We start from the raw sequence: 18,360 nt of genomic DNA, 5'->3' as shown, positions 1-18,360 counted from the left end.
TCTTTCTTTCGATATTTTTTTCTCTCGATTTATTTTTTTGCTAAATATATTTTCGTACAAAAATGACAGTGCTTTTTAGTGCTTGCTTTACAGACGGCTTCTAACGTCGCGGGTCGGGATATTATCAACATTCTGCAGTACCATCACGGTATCTGATCGCTGTGCCAATGAAACAGGAGTATAAATGCCTACACCAACTTTACAAATACAGTACCGAATGCTCTACCTTATAGCAGATGAAGCTTCCTCTTCGTTTGCGTAAACAGGTCCTCGCTCTTAAAGGTTTGTGGCAAGTGAGCGTATACACAGTGGGCTGGCCGATGGTGAGAACAAAATATTTTATATATATAAAAAAACTATCAACAGTTTTTAAACTTCAGGACGCAGTCCAGGAAGACAACCACACACGGCTTCTAACAATTCATCCACCGAGAGCAATTATTAAGACGAAACATGCATCGATTCCTGTATCTAGGAATCCATCATTTAGCATTTATGCGAAGTGCACCTTTGAGGCTGATGAAAACAAACAAGACGGATCAAATGAGATGACGTATGAGACGAGCAAACGAACAAGACAAAAATCGATTTTTCATTCAAATCGTAACCCTGGAAAAAACGTAATAACCCAAAAACGTTCAAATTGTCGATGTAAGAGGCTTCTGCTGGGTGTAGGAGGATTAAGCGACGTATTACGTTCATTGTGTGTCCATGTGTGGTAGCGGACACGATAAACCCCAACTTTGATTGCCGATTGTGAGGCAATGAAGCCACGACAGATGAGGGTTATCAAGTATTTTTTTTCATGGACACCCCTCAATTCATCGCATTGCCGGGGATGAGCGATGAATCGTTACGTGCCTGGTAGCCCGCGAGCGATCCACTGGACGAGTTTACCAATCCATTGACGTGGAGTCACAAGGGGTGACGTGGGTCATCGACGCGCTTTGCGGGAGCGTGCGCGGAGCCGGGCGTGGCACGAGTGTCAGAAGCCGCCCTCCCCACGCAGTGGGGGTCGCGAGTTCAGTGGGCGGGGGGGGGGCTTCTTCACTGGCTCCCACGGTACGACACGTTGGGGAAGGTCGTCACCGCCCGCTTGAACAGTGGATTGTGTCCCTGTGGCGGCACCGACGAGAATGGAATCATAGATTATTAACACTGCCGTGCGTGTGTCATCTCAAGCCCGCAGTCACTAGGTCGGCTCTGGGTTTGTAACTGGGTCTTGGGCCATGTGTGGTTATAGGTCAGGGTCTAGGTCTGAATCTTTTTAATGCTTTTTCACTGTATAACCGAGCCGCTAAGGCCGTGACGAGCCAGCCCGGTGTGGTTCAAGAGGCGCCAGGTTTTTCCACTGCAGCGGCTGAGCTATACCCTTGCTGTCGCACACAGTTATTGAGTTGCGACACCAAGTTAATTTTCCATAATAGAGGTTTTTGAGTGAGATTGCGTAAATATATGTCATTAAAACCCGCCACCACCCGACACAGCCAACTAGTAAGGGTTGTCACATAAACGGAACGTGGCCAATTCGTCACTAGTACAGCAACACCGTTAAGACTTCTCCTGGCTGTCGCCTGATGAAGCTAATTGTAACTACTGGCGAAACGTCGTACTCAGATTATACATTTTGTGGCCTGGCTCTCCAACACCGGTGTGCTGTACTTGTGGCGAATTGGCATGTTCTGTTTACGTGACAACCCTTACTCGTTAGCTGTGTCGGGTGGTGGCGGGTTTTAACGACATTTACGTGATCCAACCCAAAAACCTCTTATGGATATTGGTCGCGAAAGCCTACGTGTTAAACATGTTAATTTTCTCCGTAGTGGTACTGACTGACGTAACTGGCAACAAATGCGTAACTTGCCCCACCCCTGGCCCTGCTTGGCCCAGAGCAAGACTTGAATGTTATGTGAGGCCAGTGTATAACAGTCTGGTTCTGGCTCGGCATGACATAGCCAGTGGAAAAAAATACCAATACCGTAACGGACCCACGCTGGCTCAGTGCAAATGTGCCAGTGGAATATGTTGAATTTGTCTTGATCTAGATGGGTCTAGGTCTGTGTGTTGGCTCTCTGAGTGGGTGAGGACTCACCGCCCCCCACTTGGCACGCGCCCGCTCCGCCTGGAAGCGAGCGAACTCGTGGCGGTCGTGCAGAGTGACGAGCAGCTTCCAGCTGAGCAGCGCGACCACCCCCAGCAGCAGCACCCCGCCTGCCACCGCCAGCACCACGGACAACACCGCCGGACCCTCTGCGCACTCTGGTCGCACCACCGCGCGTGCACACGTACGCATGGGCGTTATCGCACCACCGCCACCACATCCCCGCTGCACTGTCATCGCCACGTTCGCCAACATCAACACGTCAATGCCACTCAAATTGCTGCACACCGTCATCGGCACATCACCGCCACGTCAACGTGTGCCGCATCACGCCGTCACCATCGCCACCATGAATGCATCATCATCATCATCACCGTGACCACGCCACTGCCGTCACAATACTGTCACCAACATACCAAATAATGCCATAACCACAATCGGCAATAAAATATCACAAAATTCACATCACCACATCTCTGTCATCAACACGCCATCACCGCATCACCACCATCACAACACCACTGCCAGTACAACATGGCCAGAAGCGCACCATACAACCGCCATTACCAGACCATCACCAACTATCGTATATCCATCACAACACCACCATCGCCACAACCTCCACGCACAACGCGACACCCGTGCCAGCGCGAACACCGTCGCCCGACCCCCTTTGGGGCGGCACCCTCACCTGGCCGGGCGAGCACCCTGAGCACGGCGCGGCCGCTGGCGAGGTCCTCGCTGTGACTGAAGCGCACCGTGCACTCGTTCTCCAGCTTGAAGCTGCACAGCAGGGCCCTCTCCGCCGGGTCTGCATCATACGACACGCGCGCCGTCTCAACGCCTCTCGCCGAGCGCCCCATTCCCGATTGTGGGCAGTGCTCTCGGGCGGGCGGTGCGATGCATCTGTCGTGATCAGGGCTTCATTTTGAACTCGATATCTCGCGCAATGCTGCTGCTAGGCCGGATTGGAATAGAGATCATCGACGTAAGGGACTACCAGTGGAGTACAAGGTATGATTTATCCATAATAATCCAGTATTATTGAGCCTATGGTCATATGATCCTATAATCATATTTAGGGTAAAATAAGGCTAGTTGGATGTGGCGTGCCAAAATAATTCCCACAACAGCATTCAGTACCGTAGAGGATATTCCAAATCCTAAGGGCACCAGCAGAGAAAGGGTGTGGGTATGTATACAAGTTGAACTTCTTTCGCACCGTACGTTCCCAACCGTGCTCATCGGAACATTTGACCAAGGGTTTTGACAGAAGGGCTTTTTAGTTGTTGCTGCGAGATTAGAGTGGAGAGGTAGACAGAGGCCAATGTGTGTGTGTGTCTGTGTGTGTGTGTGGTGTGTGTATGTACGTGGTGTGTGCAGTGTGTGTGCAATGTGTGTGGTGTGTAGTGTAGTGTGTGTGTCTGTGTGGTGTGTGTGTATGTACGTGGTGTGTGCGGTGTGTGTGTGGTATGTGTGCGCTGTATGTGCAATGTGTGTGGCAGTGCAGGTTCAGCCAATGAAGCCACAGGACCAAAGATGCCCTTAAAGTAATACAATGAGGAGAGGGATCGTTCGTTCTTGTAGACGGTGAGTTGATCCGGGGCGGGCTTTTGGAGTCTGTGGAGGGATTCGAGTTTTGGGGTGATGTCATATTCATGGGCTCGGGTGAGGAGTCTGGCGGCTGCATAGTCAACCGTTTGAGACTCTGAGAAGAGATTTAGCAAAGCCCCAGGTGAGAGAGTTGCAGTCGGCGAGGTGAGACCGATGAAGGCATGGGTGGGGGAGGAGCAGCAGTACCCAGAGCTTGCACCGTCACCATCTCGTCCGGACACCTCCGGCTGCAGTTTCCCTCCCAGCCCGACACTCCAGCCGAGGCCAGGTAGCACTCCACACACTCCCTGACAGAGGACCGGGTGGGTGGGTTGGTGGGTTATGGGAGATGAGGCGTGGGTGGGTGGGTAGGAGGGGGATGTCAGTTTGCCCAGCTGTCGAACCACGTGAGGGTTCACCTCCCTCCCGAGTCCGAATGCTCCCAGCGCTGCGAGTGAAACGACGCCAGTGGTATCAACGCCTTTGGCACCATAACCACACGAGCTAGCGAGACGCCAGCCCTAACCACGACTCTAATCACGCTCGCCCGACCGCTAACTATAACCACGTTACCCAACGTCATTCGTCCCGACCTCTAAGCCGAATCTTAAGATAATTAACCAAAAGCTTTCGTCACTGCAGGAATTCATCACTCGTTGGGTCTTTCGGTAAAGTCACGTATAGATAGAAAAATATTTTAAAATATCTACGTGACTTTACCGAAAGACCCAAAGAATATAATTAACCAACTAGTAATAGCAGACCCTTATGACCAGCCATGCCTTTAATCAAATCCCCATCGCTAAGCCTACGGGTAGCAGTTACCCCGATCCGTCCCCCCTCCCTTCACGTGTGATCGCTCTCCTTCAAGCCGGGCCATCAACGTCGTTCCCAACGCCGCGACGTCATCCCAGCTGAGGGCGAGCGACCCATCTCCACGTTGTTTTAGTTAAAGGGCTTCTTTGGTCCCGTGGCTTCATTGGCTGAACCCGCACTGCCACACACACTGCACACACACCACACACAGACACCACGTACATACACACCACACATACTACACGCACACATTGGACACAGTACACACCACAAACCACAAATTCTACACATACACATTACACACACCACACACCACAAACCCTACACACACAGTACACACGCCACACACTACACACACCCTAAACACACATCACACACACACCACGTACATACACACCACACACATACAACACAAACTGGACACACCACACACAGTGCACACACTACAGACAGTACACACAGTATACACACACACTACACACACACAGGACACACCACACACAGTGCACACACACTGGACACACTACACACAGTACACACACCACACACACTACACACACAGTACACACCACAGCACACACAACAACGCGCGCGTGTGCGCTCGTACCCTGCGTCCATCATGGGGCGCTCAATGGCAGTGGAGACAGACGCTCGTCCTGTTGGCGAGTGGCGGTGGCAGCCGCCACTCGCTGATTAAAGAGCGGGCGAGCGGTGGCGGCCGCTGTCAAAGGAAAATTACAGAGAGGACGGGGCCCTTGTCCCGCCAAAGCGTACACTTATTTACACAAACACACACACACGCAGCACACACGCAGGCAAAGACTGCGTCTGCCCATCGCAGCAGCCACCACGGGACAACCATCGCCACCGCAGACGCCGTCTGGCGAGCGATTCCCGGCAACACTCAGCCTGAGCCCCCAGCACGGAGGGAGGCGATCAGGACCCGGGTCCTCATCCCAGGCTTTCTGACCTCACCCAGCGCTCGTCTCGGAGAACAGAGAGGGGGAGGTGGGGGGGGGCGCTCTGAAGCCGTGGGGGGACATTTAATGGGAACCAGCTGTGGGCTCCCCATCGTGTACCCCCCGCCACCCCAAACCTGCTGCGTCTGCAGCCACACGGGGAGGGCAGCAATCACGGTGCGAGACCCCCAGGCTGCGTGTCTCCGCCCTGCTGCGTGTAACCCCTAGCGGGTGTCGGCAGCCAATCCCGCAACGCTCACAACAACGAGCGGAGCGCCGGGCGGATATAAACGCAGCAAGTTGGCACAGCGGGGAGCCGCAGGTGCCAAGTCATCCCAGTTAGTCAACCCATAACACCTGGGTCTGTCAGCCCAGCCTTCGACACTCTGCGCGTCCTCAGTGCACCTAGCCTGGCACAACCCCGGTGATGTGGTGGCTTTGCATTACCTCCAAATACAAAGATTCCCCGTGTAGCCTTAACAGACTGTTGGGGCAAGTGCTCTTAGCGAACACCTATGAAGGCTGGCAAGGCACACGAGGGGGTGGGTGGTCAGCACCACGCTCGACCGCCTTTGTCTCGCAAATCCTGCTGTTAACGCAATGCACCGGGTGCTCATTTGAGGCTGAGTCGACCCAGGGGGGAGGCCCAGGACCGGTTCAGACAATCGTCACCGGTGGTGGCCGTGAGCGTTCATCGAAACCGGGTCGCAAGTGCGCTAACCACTACACTACCGCTCCACACAATATCTTACCTCCAACCCCTCCACACCATTACCGCCCGCCCCCCCCACGTCCCCACCGCTCGCCTTCACACCACTCACTTCTTGCGGGCGCAGGCGTCGGCACAGGTGGGGCAGCGTTGGCACACGGAGCCCGACGCGCCGGGCTCCGTGCACACGCAGCGGCCGCACTCGCAGCGCCCCCGGCCGCTGCACTCGAGCCCCTCGGCCGAGACGCACGCGTCCGTCACCAGGGAGCAGTTGCAGCTTTCGCCGGCCCAGTCCGCGTCGCACGCGCACTCGCCGCACACGCACGGCCCGTGGCCTGGACACGCACACGGCGCGCGCAGGTCCACGGCGTGACGCACGCGGGTTCAGAGACGAAGACCGCCGCCTCCAACCCAGCCACCCCCTCCCGCCGCCACCCCGTATGACCTTAAGACCTATGAAGCCAGTGCCGGATGAAGCTAGTGCGGGGCCTGTAGCGTATGTTATAAAATGGCCCTAAATTTTTTTAAAAAAACAGATAAATATTAAAAACACTTTTTTTACTTGCATAGTAAAGTAATTGTATTTTTTTCATTTGCTATACAGCGAGATGATACGACAAATCGCTAAGCTTCAACACCCAGTCGTTCCTAAAAGTTGAAGGCAGTATAGTACTATATTAATAGATCAAGTGCAGAATCACTGAACCGGAATTGATAGCTTGAAAACGTTTTAGCGAGTGGCCCTTGAAAGTGCGGGGCCCGTAGCTACTACACGTGTAGTACACGTGCTACACGTGTAGCAGCTGCTACACGTGTAGTAGCTGCTACATATGTAGCTACTACATGTGTAGTAGCTACTTGTGCTACTAGGATAATCCGGCACTGAATTAAGCGCCGGCAAGGCGCACGAGGCAGTGGGTGGTCAGCACCACGCCGGGCCGCATTTGACTCCCAAGCGGCGATGTTGGCACATCGCACCCGATACTCATTTGAGGCTGCGTCGACCTAGGGGAGGCCCAGCGCTGTTAGCGAGCACCTGTGAGAGTCGATACGGCGGTACAAGGGAGTGATGCTGGTACGGCCGGTACTATGCCCGGCCGTGTTTGTCTTTCCAGTGCCGTGAATGAAACCCAGGTTCGCGGCAAACCGCATGCACACTCAAGTACGGTTGTACATCCACATACGTATGCAACATCTATACATGTACACACATTTCCATAGGGGACACCGACGCGTTCACATACACGCATATTGTAACGACACTTGAACATGCAAACTCTGCCGCTCGGGACAAGGAGGTTGCCTGTGGCAGGCTCGGCGCACTTTTCGTGGAGTGTCCAAGGCTCGCTGGCCAGGAGATCATGGGACGGACCCAGCGGAGGTGAGGAGGTTAACCGGCAGATCCACCACTTGCGCGGCCCACACGGCCAACTGGGGGTGATTTCGGTTGCCGCGTAGAGCTACTCGCGCCTGTGCGGCGAAGTGTCTGCGATGCGTTTGCAGCGAAACGTCGGCCAACGTGCGGCACACACAGCCCACAAACCACAACGGGGCTGTGTGTTTTAGTTCAGTTCTGGCTGACGGATTAAAGACAAAAAAAACCCCTCAACGCATCTTCAATCGCAAGAGTGGAGGCTGCAGTGGTTCACTGCATAATGAAACGCACTGCGAGTGGGCTTATTGTTAAGATAAATGTTTACGTGTGGCTCTCAATGATTCACTCAGCAGCAGCTTCAGCAGCTGCGGGTGGCGTGAATCCCATGACACTTCTCTCTTCCCCCGTATCGCGCTCACAACATCAACAACAACAACGCCAACAACGTCAACAACATCAACAACGGCGAGCGCAGCGACGCAGGGGCCGCCTTCTCAAATCAGCTCGGGCAGGGGAGGGCTGGTGCTCGAATGCCGTAGCGGAGCGCTTTGTCAATGTCGTGTGGGAACACGGGCAGGGGACGGGTTAAGGGAGCCGGGAGACGGGAAGGGTGATGACGAGGAGGAGGGGGGGGGGGAGAGGAGGGAGGGAAGGAGAGGGAGAAGAGGAGAGGGAAAAGAAGGGAGGGAGAGGAGAGGAGGGAGAGGAAGGGAAGGGGGCGGGTGAAGGGAGCTGGAAAAATAGGGGAGAGGAGGCGTTTGTAAGAGGGAGAGGAGGAGGAGGGGTGAGACGGGGATCCTAGAGAAGGGGGGAGGGAGAGAGATAAGAAAGGAGAGAGCGAGTGTGGGAGGGAGGGAGGTGGGAGAAACGTGGGGCGGTTTGGAGGGAGGAGCGGTAGAGGGAAGAGAGAGAGGGTGCAGAACAAGAGGGAGAGTGAGCAAGTGGAGAGGGGAGTGATGGTGGAGAGCAGGAGGGGGGTAAAGGAGGGAAATAGTAAGGGTAAGAAGGGGGGGGGGGGAGTGGGGAGAGAGGCAGGATAAAGCGAGAAGCTGGGAGAATCAAAAGCAGCAGAGAAAATATTAACGAGGAAGGGGAGAGCAGAGTGTGGGGGGGGGGGGGTATGGGGATCGGGCTGGTGGGGGTGGAGGGAGTCGACCCTGGGAATTCTCACAGCTCTCGGATTTCTCCCGAGTTTCGCTCATACATTCTTCCACTCTCCCCTGGGCTGTCAGTGGCATCGCGATTCCTCGCTCGGCCCCGCCGCGTGTCACCGCATCATCGTGATGATGACCTGTTGTGATGACGATGACGATGGTGGTGGTGGCGGTAGCGATCATTATAACCATGATAGCGATGACGATGTCCACGATGTCGCAGTGCGGCAGCTGCAGCGTGCTGCCACTGCTACTGATGGCGCTGCTGATGATGCTGTGACTGCTGCTGCTGATGATTCAGTTGCTACGGGTGATGGTACTGATGATGATGCTGTTGTCTTGATTACTGCTGCTCCCACTGCCTATCCGGTTGCTCCAGCTGACGACGATTCCGATTACCATCGACGGTGATCGCTGTGGCAAGTCACGGCCACGACTCACGAGGAACATTCACAGGAGTTTCCAACCCTAATCTGTAGACGAATGGTCACACGGTGGCGGAACGGGACCGGTGAAATTCCACGTGACCCCCTCGTCCCTCCACGTCATCCACATGCCCTCAAACACCACGTGTTGTGTAGCTGCTGCTGCTGCTGTTTCTTAAGGTGTTGGAGGCCAGATGTTCCAATTGGGCGACCGGCTATATCAGCGCCACCAGAAGCCGTGGTCCAGCCACTGGATGTTTAACGTATTCCGCACGTGAAAATAATTTGTCTGGGGAGTCTCATCACATCGTGTGTACTGTGGACCATTTGGATGCCAAGCTCTTCGAACATGGTGGATAACATTTGGAAGCTCCGGTCCCTCACACAACACAACCGGTTCTCGGTTCCGCAGTTCAATAATTGCATCGAGGACAGTATTGTGTGTGGTTCAAAGCGGGATTCATCGATCAGAGGCCCACCGCACATCTCACACCACTTAAATTTTGGGTTTTTTTTCTGACCAGGTACTGTAAGGCCCACTGAACTTTATACTGTAGCTCTTTTTTTAGAAGAAACTTGCCCTTAAATTATAGCTCAACGAAGTGGCTTATGTGGAAATTAAAGAAATCGCGAAACCACGGGGCAAACATGCAAACTCCAACTATACAGATGTCAGGGTCGGGATCGAACCCACGACCTCCTGCATACCAGGCGAGGTAGTTAACACATCGCCACCGTGGCGCCCCAAAATGTACATCTTATTGTTCACACAGAACTGTCAGGGAGTTGTGATGCCCAGTGTGGCCGTGACGAGGCCACATTCATCAGATGTGTGGCCCATCGCGAACTGGGTCTGTGTCTGTCTCACTTTGACATTGATCGCCACTGTTGCGTTACCTCGTAGTTGTGGCATTTGCATAACTCAGCCAATTGGTGTGTGTGTGTGGGGAGGGGGGGCATTCGTGATCCACGTGAAACTTATTTAACCAGCCGGGTTCTATCCCCCGCGTAACTCTCAATGCGCGGATTTTTTTTAGTTTGTTTGAAATCGGTGAGCGGGCGTCGCGCTCCGCCAACGTTCCTTGGCGAGGCGCATGCCCGCGCACTCACCCGAGCACAGCAGCCCCTTGTGCCGGATGCAGGAGAAGTCGTCGCACTCGCACCAACTCCCGTGCACCCTGCCCAGCTCGCTCGGCCGGCACACGCACTGCCCGCACACGCAGTCACCGCGCCCGCTGCACGGCGTCGCGCCGGGCTCCCTGCGGCACCCGGCCGCCCTGCCGGCACGGCCCGCGGACTCGGGCTGCTCCGGCGGGGACACGAAGGTGTCTCCTCGTCCCTCGGGGTCCGTAGCGTCGTCCTCCTGAGCGCCGAGGGTCGGTTCGGTCCGGGGGCGAACGGGCGCGCAAGCGGATTCACGGACGGAGGCGCGGCGCGGGTTGTGCATGGCTCAGGCTCGGAGCGCGTATACTGAGCATTGCAAAAAAGTACGCGCACGTTTACGGCCCTTAGTCCACTGCTGGATGAGGGCGTTCCGACGCAATTGAGGTCGGTACAGGTTGGGGAAGGTGGGGAGAGCGCCCATGTGAGTGCATGCATCTTGTTGTACTGCCCCCTCTGCTGTGTCTCTCTCTCTCTCTCTCCACCTGCCGCTCCCCCCCCATGCTGCTCCATATCTCATCCTCTCCCTCCTTGCTCTTTCCTATTCCTCTCCCCCACCCCACTGTTTTCCTCCCTTCCGCACCCTCCCGCTCTCTCATGCTCTCTTCATGCCTGCCTCGCTATCTCCACCCCTCCCCATCTCTCTCTTACTCCTTCTTGCTTACCCATTTCTACCCCTCCCAACACCCCTGCCTCCATTTCCCTCCGTCCTTCTCTCCGTCCTCCCCCCGCTCCCTCGCCTCTCTCTCTCTTTTTGTTGCTTCGTTCATCATTTAGTTTTTTTATGCTTTGCTTTATGTAAACCCCCCCTCCCCCCCTTTTTCAATGAAAGATTTCACGAAAGATTTCACGCTCTGCTCTCCTTACCCCTTCCCGCCCTCTCTACCCCCCCTCTCTCTCTACCCCCTATCTCCCTACTCCATGTCTATGTTCCCCCTATGTTTTCTATGTAATACTATTATAAAACATTTTTTTAATATACATATTTTTCTCACGACAAGTGCTGCATCTGCACCCGGCCCTTCTCGCAGTCCAACGGCCTCCGACGGGTCGCTCAGATCTATCTCTCCTCCTTCCTCAACTTCATCTCTCCCCCACCCCGCAAACATCCCCTCCCCGTTCACCACTCACCTCCTCGTCCGCGTCGCTGCACTCGCAGCGTGGCCCGAGCCTGCCCGGCGAGCAGCTGCACACTCCGCACTCGAGGCTCCCGTTGCCCGAGCACGCGGCGCTGCGCGGCTCTGCGTGGTGCGTGCACGCGCACGCGCACAGCTCCCCGGCGCCGCGCACGTGCACGCGCAGCGCGCCCTCGAAGCCCACGGGCTTCACGGTGAAGGTTCGATGCCCGCGCACGCAGCCGCGCGCCTCTACGCGCACCTCGAAGCTCACCTGCGTGGGGGGGGGGGGGGGTGGGGGCAAAGATAAAGATGCCCCGTATAGCCTTTTCGCAGACTTTGTTGGGGCAAGTGCTGTTTAGCGAGCGGGCTTTGTGCAGGAGAGGGGTTAAGGTGGTCAGCACCATGCCCGACCGCCTTTGTCTCCCCAGTGCTTATATTTACACACCGCAACCAGGTTCCCATTACATGCTGAGTAGACTTATGGGAGCCCCAGGACCGGTTAAAATATTCGCCACTGTGATTGGTCATGTGCAGAAATTTAACTAGGGTCGCAAAGTTCATAGCGCAGTGCGCTAACCACTACATTACCGCTCACATGCCATTCACATAGATCATCAAACTTATACCCAGATAACACATAGATACGCAACATCACTGGGGATCATGCACATACGGGTCACAGATATCACACATTCATCTGGTAACATATACCGAATTACGCAATCGCACAGCTAACGGCCACGGAAGGAGTAAAGATCACTCTCACACAGCGTCACACACATACATCACGCTCACACAAATGACCCTGCACTCATGGATGACAGACGCTCTAGCACATCTCACACACACGCAAAGTTCACTCACACAGATCACACACACACACACAGATCACACACACACAGGTCACAAACACACACACAGATCACAAAACACAGATCACACAGAGGTCACACACACAGATCACACACACACACAGATCACACACATAGAGATCACACACACACACAGATCACACACATAGAGATCACACATACACACAGATCACACATACACACAGATCACACATACACAGAGATCACACACATAGAGATCACACATTCACACAGATCACACACATAGAGATTACACATACACACAGATCACACACAGATCACACAAATAGAGATCACACATACACACAGATCACACAGAGATCACACACACAGGCAGATTACACACACAGAGATCACACGCATAAATCACACACAGATCAAACAGATCATCCAGGAATCACTGGGCACGGCTAAATCCCCACACTACGCCTTACACCACCAAACCCTACACCATCGCCTCTCCATCGCACAACCAAAATCCATCCACGCAGCGACCCCACCAGGACCCAACGCGGACCCGAGGGCCGAGCAGGTGATATCCCCCTCGCCGCTGCACCCCCCACCCCCATCGCCTCCCCACCCCCACCTCCTCTCCCCCACCCCCCGTACCGTGTCCCCCACGCGGAGGTCCGCGCAGCGCCTCTGCCCCGGAAGCACGGTCCCATTCTGGCACGTGGCCGTGAAGGAGACGCTGACGTCCTCGGGCTGATCCCAAACCTCCAGCTCCACTACCGAGCGGATGCTCTGAGAGCCCCGGCCGTGCGCGAGGATTCACGGGACCGGGATCAGCGTAGGGGGGGGGGTCACGGGATGGGGGTCCATGTAGGGATGATGGGATGGAGCAGGGTAGGATGGGGTGGACGAACGGCCTTTGTTAGCAATACAGGTTTAATAAACAGCAGACTTAATCCATCACGAAGGGAATAGGTTCTCGAGAGCAATTAATAATACGCCCATAAGGCCAAAATATGAACGGCAGAACATCAGCACAGCAAACGGCTACGAGTGGCTCAAATCCCAAGGTAGAGTCACCAGGTGAAGGGCCACCGACACAGTCGCCCTCCCTCGCCTGGCCCACGCTGAAACACTGAGCTCTAATCTTGTAGCTACACTGTGGTCCACGCGAGTGAATCTCTGACACTCAGGGGCATGGGCCCTGGCACAATTCATCAAAAGTGGGGAGAGGTGGAGGGGGGGGGAGCTTTCCAAATGCATCCGCCTCGTAGGTCCATTGCGCAGTTGCACCGCCTGCGCACTCAGCCGCCACGCCACTGGTGACAATGCCCAGACTCGGGTGCCGAGACACGAGGGGTGTGAACGCATGGCGCAAGTGGCTCACGCGCGGCTACACGGGATCGGTCGCGTGACTGCACGGGCAGATTGTTTATAGTAGCCTTTGTGGCAAAGGCCCTGATGTGTATTGTTTATCTGATGGTGAGGTTGCCAGTAGAAGTAGCGGGGTAGGGTCGGCAGGAGGGGTGGGTGGCTTGGGAATGGAAGCAAGTCTCACGGTGAAATGTCTCCGTTCCGTTGGCGTCGAGGAGTTGTGAGGGAGGGACATTCCTCTGATTCCTGCCGGTCCCGCTGGCCCGCAGCCAATAGCGTCACCGCTTGCGAGAGCGTGTGAGTGTGTGTGAGAGTGTGTGTATGTGCGAGAGAGTGTGTGTGAGACTGTGAGTGTGTGTGGGGAGCGGTAGTGTAGCGGTTAGCGCGCTGCGCTATGAACCTGGCGACCCGAGTTCGATTCCCGCTCATGGCCAACACGAGTGAAGATTATCTGAACCGGTCCCGGGCCTCCCCTAGGTCGACTCAGCCTCAAATGAGTACCTGGTACGTTGTGTAAACATTGCCACTAGGGAGACAAAGGCGGTCGGGCGTGGTGCTGGCCACCCACCCCCTCGTGTACCGTTCCGGCCTTCATAGGTGCTCGCTAACAGCACTTGCCCCGACAGTCTGTTAAGGCTATATGGGGGATATTTTTTGAGTGTGTGTGTGTGTGTGGGGAGCCGTGGTGTAGCGGTTATCACGCTGTACTACGAACCTGGCGACCCGAGTTCGATTCCCGCTCACGGCCAACATCAGTGACGATTATCTGCATCGGTCCTGGGCCTCCCCTAGATCGACTCTGCCTCAAATGAGTAAACATCGCCACTGGGGAAACAAAGGCGGCCGGGCGTGATGCTGGCCACCCACCCCCTCGTGTGCCATGCCGGCCTTCATAGGTGCTCGCTAACAGCACTTGCCCCAACAGTCTGTTGAAGGTCATTCGGGGGATCTGTGTCTTTGTGTGTGCGTGAGCGGAGTGTGCGTTCAATCGGCGTGGTCTGGGAATAACAACCCCAACCCCCTTTCTCCCCGTGTCACAGTGCACTGTGTCGTGAGCAACGTCACTGCCATCCCCACAACCATCGCAGTTGCAGGCGGGGAAGAGGGGGGATAGGGGGGAGGGGCCGTGGGGGGGGGGCTGTGAACAGGCAGAACGGGCTGGTAAACCCCGCCACCTAAATCTCACTGGCCACAGGCCCACGGAAAGGGAATCAAAATAAGCATTGCCGGAGGCCTCCCAGGGGACACGCGTCTAAGACGTCCCCCGGCCAAATACGTTTTGGCAGAGCCAAGGCAAAGCAACTCAACCACCTTTGGGAGTCCTCCAGAAACACCGCGCAATTACTCGGGCTGACCACGTGGAACGTCTAAAGCGTCGGTTAACTGGGTTGTTGTTTATGTAACTGTTGCTGTGCATGTACGTGCGAATGTGTGTACGTGCGTGTGTGAATCGGTGCGTGCACGTGCATAAGATGGAGCGGCGGTGCAGCGATCAGCGCACTGCGCTACGAACGCGTCGACCCGAGTTCGATTCGCGGTCACGGCTAACATCAGTGGTGAGCTACATGTGAGCTGGTCCTGGTACCTATTCTCCCCCGCACCCCCCCCCCCCACCCCCATTCCCTTCACCAACAAGTACTGATCAGAGCGGTGAACAAATCCCACCCAGTAGTGGATTAAGAAAAGAGAGGCACGCACGTTATAGGCAGACACGATGAGCTGGATGATGTTACTCGAGTCGTTGGCCAGAATCCCAGCCGTGGTGCCGGGCAGCAGGTGCGCGTAGCTCTGTAAGCCAAAGGTCAAGGTCAATGGAAGAGACGAAGGTCAGACGACGAGCGATCAATGCTGGACATCGCGATGGGCCAACGCTATGAGCACGAGAGGTGCTGCAGCAGACGCGCTCCAGGGTCGGGTAGCATTAGTGGACGACAGCTGGAGAAATATACAAGCTGACATTCAAATAGACAGACGGACAAATTGGGCAAGAGACAGAAAAGTAGACAAATTGCCAAAAGTGATGCAGAAATTGGGTACAGACAGGTGGATAAGTAGAGACATTGACAATAGACACATCGGCAGATGCAGGCACAAAGGGAAATAGGTACAGGCAGACAAAAAACAACCGTAGACAAATTTTGATTTAAAGCTTTCGTGACTGCAGGGATTCATATTCTTGGTTCCTTCGGTAAAGTCTACGTGACTTTACCGAAAGAACCAAGAACATAGACAAATTGGCAAACAATAGTGGACAAATGTGCGGTATATAAAGCAAGATACCGAGCATTTAGACGGATGCACCAACAGATGCGTACATATACAGTGAGGGAAAAAAGTATTTGATCTCCTGCTGATTTTGTACGTTTGCCCACTGACAAAGAAATGATCAGTCTATAATTTTAATGGTAGGTTTATTTGAACAGTGAGAGACAGAATAACAACAACAAAATGCTGAAAAACGCATGTCAAAAATGTTATACGTTGATTTGCATTTTAATGAGGGAAATAAGTATTTGACCCCTCTGCAAAACACGACTTTGCACTTGGTGGCAAAACCCTTGTTGGCAATCACAGAGGTCAGACGTTTCTTGTAGTTGGCCACCAGGTTTGCACACATCTCAGGAGGGATTTTGTCCCACTTCTCTTTGCAGATCTTCTTCAAGTCATTAAGGTTTCGAGGCTGACGTTTGGCAACTCGAACCTTCAGCTCTCTCCACAGATTTTCTATGGGATTGAGGTCTGGAGACTGGCTAGGCCACTCCAGGACCTTAATGTGCTTCTTCTTGAGCCACTCCTTTGCTGTCTTGGCCGTGTGTTTTGGGTCATTGTCATGCAGGAATACCCATCCACGACCCATTTTCAATGCCCTGGCTGAGGGAAGGATGTTCTCACCCAAGATTTGACGGTACATGGCCCCGTCCATAGTTCCTTTGATGCGGTGAAGTTGTCCTGTCCCCTAAGCAGAAAAACACCTCCAAAGCATAATGTTTCCACCTCCATGTTTGACGGTGGGGATGGTGTTCTTGGGGTCATAGGCAGCATTCCTTTGGGGGGGGGATGGTGTTATTGGGGTCATAGGCAGCATTCCTCCTCCTCCTCCTCCAAACACGGCAAGTTGAGTTGATGCCAAAGAGCTCCATTGTGGTCTCATCTGACCACAACACTTTCACCCAGTTGTCCTCTGAATCATTCGGATGTTCATTGGCAAGCTTCAGACGGGCATGTATATGTGCTTTCTTGAGCAGGGGGACATTGCGGGCGCTGCAGGATTTCAGTCCTTCACGGCGTAGTGTTACCAATTGTTTTCTTGGTGACTATGGTCCCAGCTGCCTTGAGATCATTGACAAGATCCTCCCGTGTAGTTCTGGGCTGATTCCTCACCGTTCTCATGATCATTGCAACTCTACGAGGTGAGATCTTGCATGGAGCCCCAGGCCGAGGGAGATTGACCGTTCTTTTGTGTTTCTTCCATTTGCGAATAATCGCACCAACTGTTGTCACTTTCTCACCAAGCTGCTTGGCAATGGTCTTGTAGCCCATTCCAGCCTTGTGTAGGTCTACAATCTTGTCCCTGACATCCTTGGAGAGCTCTTTAGTCTTGGCCATGGTGGAGAGTTTGGAATCTGATTGATCGATTGCTTCTGTGGACAGGTGTCGTTTATACAGGTAACAAGCTGAGATTAGGAGCACTCCCTTTAAAAGTGTGCTCCTAATCTCAGCTCGTTACCTGTATAAAATACACCTGGGAGCCAGAAATCTTTCTGATTGAGAGGGGGTCAAATACTTATTTCCCTCATTAAAATGCAAATCAATTTATAACATTTTCGACATGCGTTTTTCCGGATTTTTGTTGTTATTTTGTCTCTCACTGTTCAAATAAACCTACCATTAAAATTATAGACTGATCATTTCTTTGTCAGTGGGCAAACGTACAAAATCAGCAGGGGATCAAATACTTTTTTCCCTCACTGTACGTACCATTGCCGCAGCCATGGAGTCAACATTGGGGGGGGGGGACCAAATCTTCCTGGGTGTCTGGGGGTCCAAACCCGATAAAATATCTAAATTTTATAACTAATTTCCTGCCTAAAATATAAAAACACATGGGATGGACTTATTATTTATTTTTTTACAATAATGTCTAATAGTGTATTGTATTACATTGCCCTGTTTTTACTTTTTTACCATTTCTTGTTTCATTGCATGTAATGGCAGAGATTAGGGATTAATAAACTACTACCATAACCACAAGCAACAAGTCCAGATATTGTGGCCAAGGGTTAGCAAATTGTTGTTTTTATTTACATAGCATAGCAATTATTTTTTTCAACATATTGGGGGGGACATTTTGAGCATATTTGAATATTGGGGGGGATGTGTCTCCCCCAATATATATTATAATTACGGCCTTGACACGTACACAGACGGACAAATGCACAGACAGACGAACATATAGAGGCATATGTAAAGACAATGGACACAGAGGCAGCCAATGGACAGACCAGGCTGATAGATGGACGGGCGCACCCTGTACAAGGCGTAGTGCTGTCTGGTGACCGCAAAGATGAGGTTCACGTTGTTCTCAGACAGTTTCTCCCCAAGCAGGGCGAGGGACGGGTAGTCCTGGAGAGAGAGACAAAGACGGCCTTTTAATTACGGTACTCAACTGGGAAGAGGCGTCGCAACATCGCCCCCTTCACTGCGGGAAACTTGGCGGGACCTTCCTGAAAAGAAGAGTACTCGGGACTCGG

The 18,360-nt window shown here is 53.6% G+C and overlaps 1 protein-coding gene across 2 annotated transcripts in view; it reads right to left on the bottom strand.

The window, feature by feature from the left end:
- Positions 1–11: 11 nt before the first annotated feature.
- The window catches only part of LOC116941081 (integrin beta-3-like), a 30,340-nt gene continuing 11,991 nt past the window's right edge, over positions 12–18,360 (bottom strand). For both annotated transcript variants that reach the window (XM_032951698.2, XM_032951697.2), the window contains exons 7-16: positions 18,137–18,232; positions 15,308–15,397; positions 12,893–13,027; positions 11,425–11,682; positions 10,243–10,495; positions 6,291–6,513; positions 3,902–4,002; positions 2,793–2,912; positions 2,093–2,259; positions 12–1,116 (exon numbers count right to left, since the gene is read on the bottom strand). In XM_032951698.2, coding sequence (XP_032807589.2) covers positions 1,048–1,116; positions 2,093–2,259; positions 2,793–2,912; positions 3,902–4,002; positions 6,291–6,513; positions 10,243–10,495; positions 11,425–11,682; positions 12,893–13,027; positions 15,308–15,397; positions 18,137–18,232 — 1,512 coding nt within the window. In that variant the 3' untranslated portion in view covers positions 12–1,047. The remainder of the gene's footprint in view (positions 1,117–2,092; positions 2,260–2,792; positions 2,913–3,901; positions 4,003–6,290; positions 6,514–10,242; positions 10,496–11,424; positions 11,683–12,892; positions 13,028–15,307; positions 15,398–18,136; positions 18,233–18,360) is intronic.

This window comes from Petromyzon marinus, chromosome 10, assembly GCF_048934315.1.
Source record: "Petromyzon marinus isolate PM22_M1 ecotype Great Lakes invasive population chromosome 10, UKy_Petmar_22M1.pri1.0, whole genome shotgun sequence".
NCBI lineage: Eukaryota > Metazoa > Chordata > Hyperoartia > Petromyzontiformes > Petromyzontidae > Petromyzon > Petromyzon marinus.
This window is presented reverse-complemented; position numbering and strand designations above follow the sequence as displayed.